General features: G+C 49.6%; 1 protein-coding gene across 11 annotated transcripts in view; it reads left to right on the plus strand.

The window, feature by feature from the left end:
- The window catches only part of PHF20 (PHD finger protein 20), a 210,843-nt gene that overhangs the window by 156,700 nt on the left and 42,039 nt on the right, over positions 1 to 12,104 (plus strand). For all 11 annotated transcript variants that reach the window (XM_090064537.1, XM_090064533.1, XM_090064535.1 and 8 more), the window contains one exon: positions 9,120 to 9,315. In XM_090064537.1, coding sequence (XP_089920663.1) covers positions 9,120 to 9,315 — 196 coding nt within the window. The remainder of the gene's footprint in view (positions 1 to 9,119; positions 9,316 to 12,104) is intronic.

A 12,104-nucleotide genomic window follows, 5' to 3' on the forward strand; every position in this document is an offset into this window, starting at 1 on the left:
GTCCACACTGCAGGCCGGCTTCTGTGGACCATTATAGCCGCCCTCCCTACAGAGGCAGCGGCCACCCTAGAAGGCTACCTCCAGGCCCACCGGGTCATCCCTACCACGGACGCTGTGCGCAATGGCTTCCCGCTGCTGCCAGTCATTCTAGCGGTAGCCAGTGAGTTGGCTGACGAACCCAACACTCTACTGAGGCTTTCCGTGCCCCCTGGAAGCAACACTAGCTGCCCCTTCGGCACACTGCCCCGGAGGGGCCTCTACATGTGGGTGGTGCACACCCGGTGTGCTCAGGTGCTGGCTGGCTGCCCTAACACCATGTGGCAGCGGCGCCTGGTGTTGCCTGGGACCCCAGCATGGTGCACGCTGTACAAGGTGCCCACCGCCAAGAAGACCGGCGACCTCCAGTGGAGATTGGTGCATGGCATCCTGGCCACTGGCATCTTTGTGTGCCACCTGGACCCGGTGGCCTTGACGGCCTGCCCCTTTTGCCTGGGAGGAAGTGGAAGAGAACATTTTCCATGCCTTCCTTGACTGCCCCTGGCTGCAGCTGCTTTTTACCACCCTCGGGGCACTGCTTTGGGCGCTGGGCCAGGACTTTTCAGAGAACACATACATTTGCTCTTTCCGATACCAGGCCAGCCAAGCAGGGTGCAGCCAGCCTGCCAGCTTTCTGGTGGGCCAGGCCCAGATGGCCACCCTGAAGAGCCACTGAAACCAGCTCGCTGAGACTGGAATGGATGATACCCTGCAGCTTTTCCACCTGCTGTTGTGGGCCCATCTCTCACTTGAGCTCAAGCATGCAGTCCTCCGGTGGACAGTGCCCAACTTTAAGCAACACTGTGCCGTCGAGGTAGCACTGTACTGAGTCAAGGGGGTTGCCTGCTCCTTGCCACCACCTGCTCGGGGCATGGGGATGGGTCCAGCGAGCCAAGAACTCGGACTTTGCCCATGCAGGCCGACCCTTGGTGTCCTGAGGCCTTCCTGGGCATCTCTGCTGGCAGAACTGTATACATGTATATATTGCTTTGTCCCCTGTTTTTTTTTATTTTTGTCTGGAGTGTGCAGGCAGGTCTTGCAGGCCATGAGCCCAGGACTTGTCCTTGAGGCCCAGACCTTCAGGCCAACCTGTTGGGTCTTTAGTGCCCCCCTTTTGTCACCAGCCCCCCCCCCCCCGAATAAACATGTCTTAAAAGTCTGTGTCTGGTTTTTTTCCTCTCCTTTTTTCCCTTTCTCTTTTTTCTCCTTTTTTCTCCCCTCTTCTTTTCTTTTCTCTACGTCGTTTTCTATTCTTCCTTTTTTCCTCTTTTTTCTCTCCTCTTTTTCACTCTTCTTTCTTCTCTCCTTCCCTTTCTCCTTTTTCTGTTTTCTCTCCTTTTTTCTTTTTGATTTTATTTTTCCTCTTCCCTCCTTTTTCTCTCACCTTTTTCTTTCTCCTCTCTTTTTTCTTTCCCTTTTTTCTCTTTTCTTTCTCTTTTCTCTTTTCTTTCTCTTTTCTCTTTTTCTATTCCTTCTTTTTCTTTCCTTTTTCTTTCTCTTCTCTCTCCCCGTTTCTCTCTTCTCTTTTCTTTTTTCTGTCTTTACCTCTTTCTCTTTTTACTCTCTCTTCTCTCCTTTTTTCTTTCTCTTCTCATAGATTTCATAGACATTAGGGCTGGAAGGGACCTCGGAAGATCATCGAGTCCAGCCCCCTGCCCAAAGGGCAGGAAGTCAGCTGGGGTCATAGGATCCCAGCAAGATAAGCATCCAATTTGCGCTTGAAGGTGTTCAATGTAGGTGCTTGAGCCATCACCGATGGCAGGCTGTTCCAGACCTTGGGGGCTCGGACAGTAAAGAAATTCTTCCTTATGTCCAGCCTGAAATGGTCTCGCAGTAGTTTATGACCGTTCGACCTCGTCATCCCTTGGGGTGCTCTGGTGAACAAACGTTCCCCCAGATCCTGATGGTCACCCCTGATAAACTTACAGGTGGCTATCAGATCACCCCTGAGTCTGTGCTTTTCCAGGGTAAAGAGCACCATGGCTCTCAGCCTGTTGTCATAAGGTCTGTTTTCCTGACCTCTGATCATGCGCGTGGCTCTCCTCTGGACTCTCTCAAGCTTCTCCACATCCTTTTTGAATTGTGGAGCCCAAAACTGGACGCAGTACTCCAGCTGCGGCCTCACCAAGGCCGAGTACAAGGGGAGAATGACGTTCTGGGATTTACTTGAGAAGCATCTCTGGATGCAAGCCAAAGTTTTGCTCGCTTTACTAGCCGCAGCATCGCATTGCAGGCTCATGTCCATCTTGTGGTCAATGATGACCCCTAAGTCTCTTCCGTAGTGCCGAGCCTATAAGGATGCTGCAGGTTTTTCTTCCCAAGGTGGAGAACCTTGCATTTTTCAGTGTTAAACACCATCAGGTTCTTGTCTGCCCATTTGCTGAGCCTGTCCAGGTCTGCGTGGATCACCCGCCTATCTTTTGATGTGGATGCTTTGCCCCAAAGTTTGGTGTCATCGGTGAACTTGACCAGTCCACTCCTGACTCCAATGTCCACATCATTAATGAAGATGTTGAACAATACGGGCCCAAGGACAGAGCCTTGAGGGACCCCACTGGTCACAGAACACCATGATGAGTGACTGCCATCAATTACAACCCTCTGGAGCCAACCACAGAGCCAATTTCACAGCCAGCGGATCGTGGTGGACCCAAGGCCACAATTGGCCAGTTTTGCCAAGAGGTGATCATGGGATACCAGATAGAAGGCTTTTTTGAAGTCAAGATATATGACATCAATCTCTTCTCCCTTGTCCAGGTGATAGGTCACGTGGTCGTAGAAGGAAATGAGATTGGTCAAGCAAGACCTACCCGCAAGAAACCTATGCTGGCTATCCCTTAGGATTTTGGCATCGGCCAGTCCATTAAGGATGGCCTCTTTAATAAACTTTTCTAAGATCTTCCCCAGGATAGAAGTCAGGCTAATGGGCCTGTAGTTAGCTGGATCCACTTTCCCCCCTTTCTTGAAGATGGGCACCACATTGGCCTCTTCCAGTCTTCGGGCACTACACCAGAGTGCCAGGAGTTTTTAAAAATCCATGCCAGGGACCGGGCTATGATGCTCTCCAGCTCCTTTAGTACCCTAGGGTACAGATTGTCAGGGCCAGCTGACTCGAAGGTATCCGGCTTCTCAAGATGTTCCTTCACAAGGTCAGCATTTATGGAAGGCAGGGGGTCTCCCTCACCCGGACCTTCCTGTCCCGTAGTGGGCATGGGCGTCCCATGGGACTGATGAAAGACTCATGCAAAGTACCCATTTAATAGGTTGGCTTTTTCCTGGGCGTCAGTTGCCCCATCTGGTTCAGCAGGGGTCCAGTGTTGCCCTTGCTTTTCCTCCGGCTCCCCACATATCTGAAAAAGGACTTTTTATTGTCCTTGATGCTCAAAGCTAGTTGGAGTTCAGTTGCAGCCTTGGCTTTCCTGGTTTGCTCCCTGCAGGACTGGACCAGTGCAGAATAATCCTCCTTGAAGGTGAATCCCATCCTCCATCCTTTGTAGGCTTTTCTTTTTAGCCTTAGGATGTCTGCTAGGTTCCTGGAGAGCCAGGGGGGCTGCTGTGCCCTCTTGCTGCCTTTCCTTCGAGATGGAATAGACTTAGCTTGTGCATTGAGGATTGCTCCCTTGAGGAGCAACCACTCTTCTTGAACTCCCCTCTCCCTGGGGTCCTGGTCCCTTAGGGCCTGACTGACAAGCCTCCTGAGCTTGTCAAAGTCGGCTTTTCTGAAGTCAGGGACTTCTGTGTTGCTGACTGACTTGCCAGCTTTATGGTGGATGGTGAAGGTCATCAGCTCATGATCACTGTCACCCAGCTTCCCATTGATCACTAGGTCGCCAATTAGGTCATCCCCTGTAGCCAGTACCAGGTCAAGCAGCACTTTGCCTCTCATTGGCCCATAGACTTCTTGAGTCAGGTAGAGGTCATCCATGCATGAGAGGAAGCTTTGCGACCGCTCGGATTTTGCTGAGTGATCCTCCCACAAGATGTCCGGGTAATTGAAGTCACCCATGACAACCATGGTCCTGGAGCATGTGGCCTCAGCCAGCTCCCAGGCGAACTCCTGGTCAAACTCAGGACTTTGAGTGGGAGGTCTGTAGTAGACTCCCACCGTTGTGTCTCCTGTGCCATGTTCCCCATGAATTTTAACCCAGAGGGTCTCTAGCTGTCTACCCTGGTCGCCAACATCGGGTTGCAGGGACATGTAGCTTTCCTTAACGTAGAAAGCTACACCCCTGCCCCTTTTATCTACACAATCCCCCCTGTACAGGGTATAGCCGTCTATACTGGTGGTCCAGTCATGGGTGGAGTCCCACCAGGTCTCCGTTATCCCAATAACATCATAATTCTTTGCAATGAGCAGGAGGATGAGCTCCTTCTGCTTGTTCCCCAAGCTCCTGGCATTATTGTACAGGCAGGCAAGTGTCCCCTTGGGGGCTCTTGCCTTGCCTACAGATTGTACCAGGGCTGGGGCAAGGGTGGGCTCCCTTAAGTGCCTCGGTCTGCTGGCTTTGCAAGGGTTGCTCAGCAGGTCAGCACTGGCAGTAGTCCCCCCATTCCCCAGCGGGCTTAGTTTAAAGCCTGGTGGAGCAGGTCAGCCAGTCTGGCTAAGAAGAGCCTCCTCCCCAGGGGAGAGAGGTGGAGGCCATCTGTTCCCAGCAGCTCGCTGCCTCTCTTGCCAAAGAGCGGGCTGTGGTCATGGAAGCCAAAGCCTTCCCGATGACACCAGCGCCGCAGTCTTTGGTTCACTACGTGGATCCTCCTCTCCTTCCTCAGCCCATAGTCCGAAACTGGGAGGATCAAAGAAAACACCACCTGTGTTCCCAGACCCTTAAGCCCCATTCCCAAATCCCTGTAGCGCCTCATGACCCGGCTGGGAGTGCTTCAAGCCGTGTCATTGGTGCCCACATGAATAAGGAGCATAGGATAGTGGTCTATGGGCTGGAGGAGCTTTGGGATCTTCTCCGCAATGTCCCGGATGTGGGCCCCCAGGAAGCAGCAGACTTCCTGGCCTAAGGGGTCGGAGCGGCAGATTGCCCCCCCAGTCCCCCACAGGATGGAGTCTCCCACAACAAACACCTTACATTTTGTCTTGGGGAGAGCGGGGACAGGACGGTAGCTGCAGTTGAGCCTGTGTTGCCTGTGGGAGGTGGTAACTCAGCAGGTTCTGCTGGGGCTGCAAGAGAAAAAAGAGAAAGGGAGAAAGAATAGAAAAAGAAGACAGAGAAAAAAAGAGAGAAAGAGGGGAAAAAGAAAACGGAGCGCACCCCGCTCCCCCAAAGCTCCCCAGACACCCCACAGCAGCCACAGAGCCCCCTGACTCCCAGCACAGCCATACATGTTGCTAAGCTCCAGCAGGGCGGGGCCTTGGTGCAGCGGGCCTTAGGGCCCTTGACCACCTTGGTCCATGCCCCTGACTGGGCAGACTGGACAGAGTAGGAGGTCCTGGAGTCCTCCTTTGTCCTGGAGGGAGACGGTGATCTACCCTCCGGCTCCCGGGGAAGAAGATCCTGGCAGTAGGAGTCAATCTCCTGCTCACAGTCCCTAATGGCATGTAATCTCTGGGCTGTGGCCTGGAGCTCCTCCAGCTGGCACGCCAGAGACCCCAAAAGGGAGCAGACCCCGCAAGGGGAGGTGGCCATGCTTCCGGGCCCGAGAGCCTGAAAAAGGGACAGGCAGCCCTCGCAACGAAGAGCCAGGAGCTCCGTCTGCGTGGAGCCCGGAACCACGGGCTCCGTCTGGGTGGCCGTCTCTGAGGCGCCCAATAGGGGAGTCGCAGAGCCTGAGGGGACCCTCGGGGTGTGGAGCGTGCCCATCTGTGTCATGCCTCTGATAGGCTGGCTACGGCTGGGACTGACTACACTGGGGGGTTCACAGGCAAAGTCTCGGGCCCTCCTGCACAAACTCCACGCTAACTCACGCCAGCAGACAGAGCGCGCCTGTTCGCATGGCTCCGGTCGCATGCCTCCCTGGGGGGCTGGGCGAAGTAGGGGCCTGGGCAGGGGCTTGACCTGGCCTGGCTCCATGCAGCCGCCTCCTCCCAGTCAGAGAGGGGTTAATCCCTTCCCACCATGAGCCCTGCTTGCCTCCAGCTGTGCTGGGGGTCAGGGGGCTCTGTGGCTGCTGTGGGGTGTCTGGGGGGCGCGGGGCGCGCTCCGTTTTCTTTTTCCCTCTTTCTCTCTTTTTTTCTCTGTCTTCTTTTTCTGTTCTTTCTTTTTTTTCTCTTTCATCACAACATGCTTAACAAAAAAGAATACGCAAGGACAAAGGTAGTGTATGAAATTTTGTTTGCACTGATTTGTACTGGTAATATGTTATGCATGCTCTGTCCCTTCAGTGTTTATAACATAACTCAGTCCAATCCCCTCAATTACTTTAGTTGTTAGTTTAGTTTCCAGAAGGGGTTGTTCATATCCTTTTGCAAAGGACATTAGTATGGGCAGATGTCAAATTAAGATGTTACATCAATTTTGTACCCCCTCTCCTCCCTCATTTGTATAATACATCTCCTGAAGTTGTGTGCACATTTTTAAATTGTCCCTAAGGGATAATAACCTAACTACTTGATGATTTATCTGTGTGACTAGATCAGGGGTGGGCAAAATATGGCCTGCAGGCTGGATTAAGCTCACCAGGCCATTCTATCTGGCCCACGGGGCCCATAAAAAAAATTAGAAAATTAATATTTATCTACTCTTGACTGCCTGTCAAAAATGACAGGAGCCAGGGGCAGTAGGACTTGGGGAGCCTCTGGCAGAACTAGGCAGACACCAGCCAGAAGTCTTTGCCTAGCTGGGGCTTCTGGAGGCTTCTGGCCTGGGACTCTTCCTGCTTCCCTGTGTCGGAAAAAAGTACAGATAAAAAGCAGGGGACAGGGAGGAAGGGGAGGACTGTGGGCAATCTTTTCCTGTTTTTTTGCACCGGTCCTGGAAGCACTGCAATACCAGGTCAATGCATGGAGTGGATGGAGCACGCTCTGGTTCCACCACCCAATACCAAAAAGAATCTGCTCAATATAGACCTCCTATGGAGGTGCTTTCCCCTACCTTGGAGGTGTTCAAGAGGATCACAGCAGTCCTCAAGGCTGGCCGGGCTGGCTCCTGCAGTCCCAGCACTGCAGCTGGGAACCGCGTGGTGCTGGAGCTGCCAGCCAGCCGGCAGGAGGGGACTGGAGCAGGGAAAGGGCTGCAGCAGGCAGGGAAAGGGGCAGTGAGCGGGTGCACGCATTACAGCAATAGCTGGCCATGGTGCACTGGTGCAGTCTCCACACTCCCACCCGGCTGTTGCTGCACTCTGTGTGCCTGCTCCCTGCCCCTTCCTGCCACCTGCTGCAGCCATTTCCCCAATTCCCCTGCCTGCCGGCTGGCTGTCAGTTCCAGCACCATGCGGTTCCCAGCTGCAGTGCTGGGACTGCAGGAGCAGCTGGGACATGATGCTAGAGCAGCAAACAGTAGGTCGGGGGGATGGGGAAGCAGCGGAAGGTTAGTAGTGGCAAATAAAGGGAAGTGGCAGTGAGTGGGAGAATGAGGCCATGACAGTGCCTCAAGGCCAGGAGTGGCAGGAGCATGGCACCTGGGCCTGGAGGAGCAGTGGTGGGGGTCTGCCTACCGCAGGGTGAGGCAGGTTGTGGGCAAACCCTCCCCACCATCCAAGCCACAGCCCTCCCCAGCTACCCTCCCCCCCCCCCCACAAACCCACATTCACCCCCCCCCAGCTCCCATGCCTATCCACCCCCCACAGCAAATCACACATACACCCTCCCACACCCCGCACACCCACAATATACAAGGGTTAGACTTCATTTTAAGCTATGATACCATCACCTCTATGTATACTATACACACTTATGTAAATCAGGACAAACATTTTTTAAAATTAAATTAATGAATGTTGTAGTATACATTTGATTTTTAGAATATAATTTGGTATTCTTCTGGTTCTAAGATGGCAAACCCCCTTGCTGAAAGGAGTGCTACCTGTGGGCAAGGGGAGGGACTTCCGATGACAAAGGCCAGGGTTTAGGGGTGGAACTTCTGGCATTCCAAAATGACAACCGGGTGGCAGGTCATATATCAAGGGGTGGGGCTACCCATGCGGACCTTGATGGCTTGCCAAAACTCTGTAAACGGCCCTCTGCCTAAAATAATTGCCCACCCCTGTCCTAGATGTTTCTTTGCTCCAGGACCACTTCTCTTTTTAGGTCTTACTGTTAGGTTTTATATAGGCTATTTTTTCACCCTGGTGTTTCCCCACAGTTGAAACTCACTCTTTCATGAGTATCTACCACAGCCAGCAATTATTGAATCTTCACCTTCTTAGAAGGTTGCTTCTTTTTAACTAACTTAGTCCTTGGCTGGGATGCATCTCTACCATCAGCTGCTATTTTGATGCTGCTTGGTTCGGCTTTATGATTTGTTGTTACTATTATGTGTTTATCATATTTCATATGATGACTCGGTTGCATTTCATTTGTCTTTGTGATTGCCCAACTTCCTAAGCAAAAGCTAGCTTTATTAACATTTATTATAGCTTCTTATATTTGAATTAGTTCTTAGTCAAAACTAGTAGCTCTCAGTGCACTGTCATGTAATGTGACTAACTGTTGGGTTTCAAAGAGGCTTCCAATGAAGTTACAGCCTTGTGGTCCATTTTTTTCTATAGTATCAGTTGTACAAACATGTATCTGTAGCTCTAGTTATAAACTATTGTCATTACTAGAATGTACAATAGTTTGTTGATAAGAATGTATATTTTCATTTATGTAAAAAAGATTACAGTGTTTATCAAATACAGTTGTCTAGCTCAGAAGTCCTCAAGGTCCACTGAATACTCCTGGCTTCACACTTGAGTAGAATTCCTTGGGCAAGGTATCATCTGTACCGTTTACTTCAAACAGTCGTCTCATCTTCAGGGAGCTGTCCAGTATCAAATAGGGTCCTCACTTGTGCTATTATTAAGAATTACTGCAATACTTTATTTCCAGACTTCTGTTTGTAGATGTTAAATTGAGTAGAAGTATTACGAGTAATGTTCACATACCAAAGTTACCTTAATGTTTAATTTTAACCCACTCATTACTGTTGCTTTAGGTCGGAGATCCAGCTTAAAGTACTGGTATGAGAAGGAGTGGTTAAGTAATGGTCACATGCATGGCTTAGCATTTTTGGAAGAAAATTATTCCCACCAGAACTCCAGGAAGATAGTAGCCACTCACCAACTTCTTGGCGATGTACAGAGAGTGATAGAAGTTCTGCATGGACTGCAGCTGAAGATGAGCATTTTACAGTAAGCAATGTTTAAGTCTAAGTTGGCATGGATTTGATATTTGTAAGTGGATTTCAGAAATTAGAACTGAGAAAGCTAATTTATATGTGTATACTGTTCAACAGATGTGTAGGAAGGGAGTTTGATTTGATAAGTTGTGCTAGAAAACAATAGATCAACTCTTTGAAGTAGTGAACATTAAACAAATAGTATGTGGGGAATGGGGTAGATGCACATTTTGTTTTACACACACATGCACACCCATATCCATCCTTTTAATGTATAAAAGAATGTATGGTAGTAGTATATATAGAGAGAGAAAATATTCACCTAGCTATCTTATGACCTTGTTACATGTTAATTTTAGGCAGCTTCTGGGGCTCTTAATCCCTAGATTGTCCACACATTAACATGTGAAACTAGTTTTAAACACTCTTGAGGCAACTTAGTTACACCACACCAGGTTAGGTTTGTCTCTTGATCTGTATTACCTAGCTTGTGTTATGCTAATGTATAGCCACTCTAGGCTTCACCTTAGTGTAAACCTGCCCCACCTCCCCTGCCAGGCCCGGATTGGGCCCACTGCCTGCTCTTTCCCTGCCTGCTCCCTAGGGCTAGTGCTGGCAGCCATAAGTAAGCTGAGGGGAAGACGGGGGAGGAGCCTTAGGGTTGAGGGGGCAGGGAGATACCCCATAGGGCAGAAAAAGAGCCACCAGCTTAGATTGGCCCACTGTCCACCCCTGTCCCCCCATTCCCCTTGGGTCGGGCCTGCCATCCCTCCGCACCTCAGATCCCTGCTCACCCCCGCTTTCTACCCTGGCTTACTTGGTGCTGTTCCACGGGAGCAGGCAGGGAAGGGGAACCTGCCTGTCTGGCTGCTGTCACTCCCTGGGCTCAGGGGTGGCCACAAGTACACTGAGGGACACAGATACAAGGGTAGGTGTTTGGGAGGAGGAAAGCCCCAGGGGCAGTGTGGAAGCCAGGGCAGGGTGGGGTGGGCAGGGGCAGCGAGGAACCCTGAGAGGCAGGGCCCAGAATGGGAGGGGGTGATTCTTACTTTTCAGTCTGCACAGCCCTTGCTGACTTGAATGTGTGACTGCTCCATCAACTTTTGAGCAGCTCAAAGTACAGCGTGTAACATGGCCCTTATGATAACTCTGAAAACCCGGTGTCAGTACTCTTTAACCCCTTTATCATTTTCATCTTAGTGCTACCAAATTGTAATTTTTCTACTAAAAACATTTTTTACTCATCTCTATTATTATTCTGTAATGCATAATGAGAATGTGGCCATTCAGATTTCAACAGCTTTCCAATAATTATACTTTCTGTAAGGTGTGTCTGGGTAGTACCTACACAAAGAGAAACATTACAGAATATTCCAGCATACATACATATATATTAGTGCATAACTACAGTAGGTGAATATTTTTTTCTTGAGTTGGCAGTATTTTTGCATGCTTTTAATGTTCTGGTGACTGAAAATAATTTTATTCTCTTAACCTCAATTTCAGCGGTTTGAAAGATTGGTTAAATATTTATCCATTCACTGAATAGTGAAAGCAGCAGTCATTTGGAAAGCAAAGCTTTAGGCATCTTCATCCAACTTTTCTCTTTGCACCTCAGTCTGATGTAACTGATTAAATTGAAGACAAAATTTAAAATAGTGGAATGCAAAAAAATACAAGGCCATCCAGTGTGCAAATATGCATCCTTTCATTATTGGATCCCTTTGTTATCACCTTCCTATTCTCTGTGAAGGATGTGGAGTTTGAGTATGTTGGGCTTTTTTAGGACTTCTATTTCCTAGTGTTACATAGCAAGGGGTTATAAGTGCTTATAGATCTCCGACTCCTTCAACTACGAAATAAAATACTTGCTGTGTGTGGCATCAAGGTATGAAGTAACTAACAGGAGTGTTTTTTGTTTGTTAGGAACTTTAGTTTCCTTAGGAGAAAAATTAAAAGTATTGATGCTTAGAGAATCAGGGTATAGACATATGTAATAATACTGTCAGTATCAAATGATACCAAAATAATTCTGTCAGTATCAAATGATACCAGTACAATCAATTAAGTTATAACAGTTATTTCTGCATAATTCTTGAACAATACAAGTAAACTAAAAAACTGTAACTTTAACCATCAGTGAAACAGGATTAAAGTTACAGTGCTACATCTAATTTGTACCATTATAGAGTCATAAAGATGTAACATAATGGCTACAGCCACTCCATTTCCACTTTTCAAGCAGTTAAAGCATGTTTGTCCATACCGTCAATGTGTAGTTGGTGAGTTCATTTGTAGTTAAAAGGTGGAGGCCTTGTGTGGTTTGACTCCATGCATTCACTGGAGATGGAAAGCACTCAGGTCTTCACTGACCAGATCTGTTCTTTAAGCATACAGGTTTCCCTCAATTTATGCGGGTTGTATATATGCAAATTCGCTATTATGTGATAAGCATTTTTAGACCCATAATACATTATATGTGAGGTAAATTTGTCTCATGCGATCGGCATAGGTGCCCCCCCCCCCATCCCGAGCAGGTAAGTCTGTGGGGAGAGGTGAAAGGGCCATGGGGCCAGGGTCCCACTCATCCCAGCCCCTGCTGCAGCAGCCCCAGGAGCAGCACCGGTGCCAACTGCCTGCAGCCACTGGGCTGCACTGTACTCCACCTGTCCCCCTGCGCCTGCCCTGCTGGGTTGTGCTGTGCCCTGGTGCAGGCAGCTGGTATTGGCTGCTCCGGGGGCTGCTGCAGCAGCAGGGGCTGGGGTGAATGGGAACAAGCAGAGCCCCAGGCAGCACAGGGCG

The sequence above is a fragment of the Crocodylus siamensis genome, chromosome 10 (assembly GCF_052110815.1).
Source record: "Crocodylus siamensis isolate JL-2025a chromosome 10, ASM5211081v1, whole genome shotgun sequence".
Lineage (NCBI taxonomy): Eukaryota > Metazoa > Chordata > Crocodylia > Crocodylidae > Crocodylus > Crocodylus siamensis.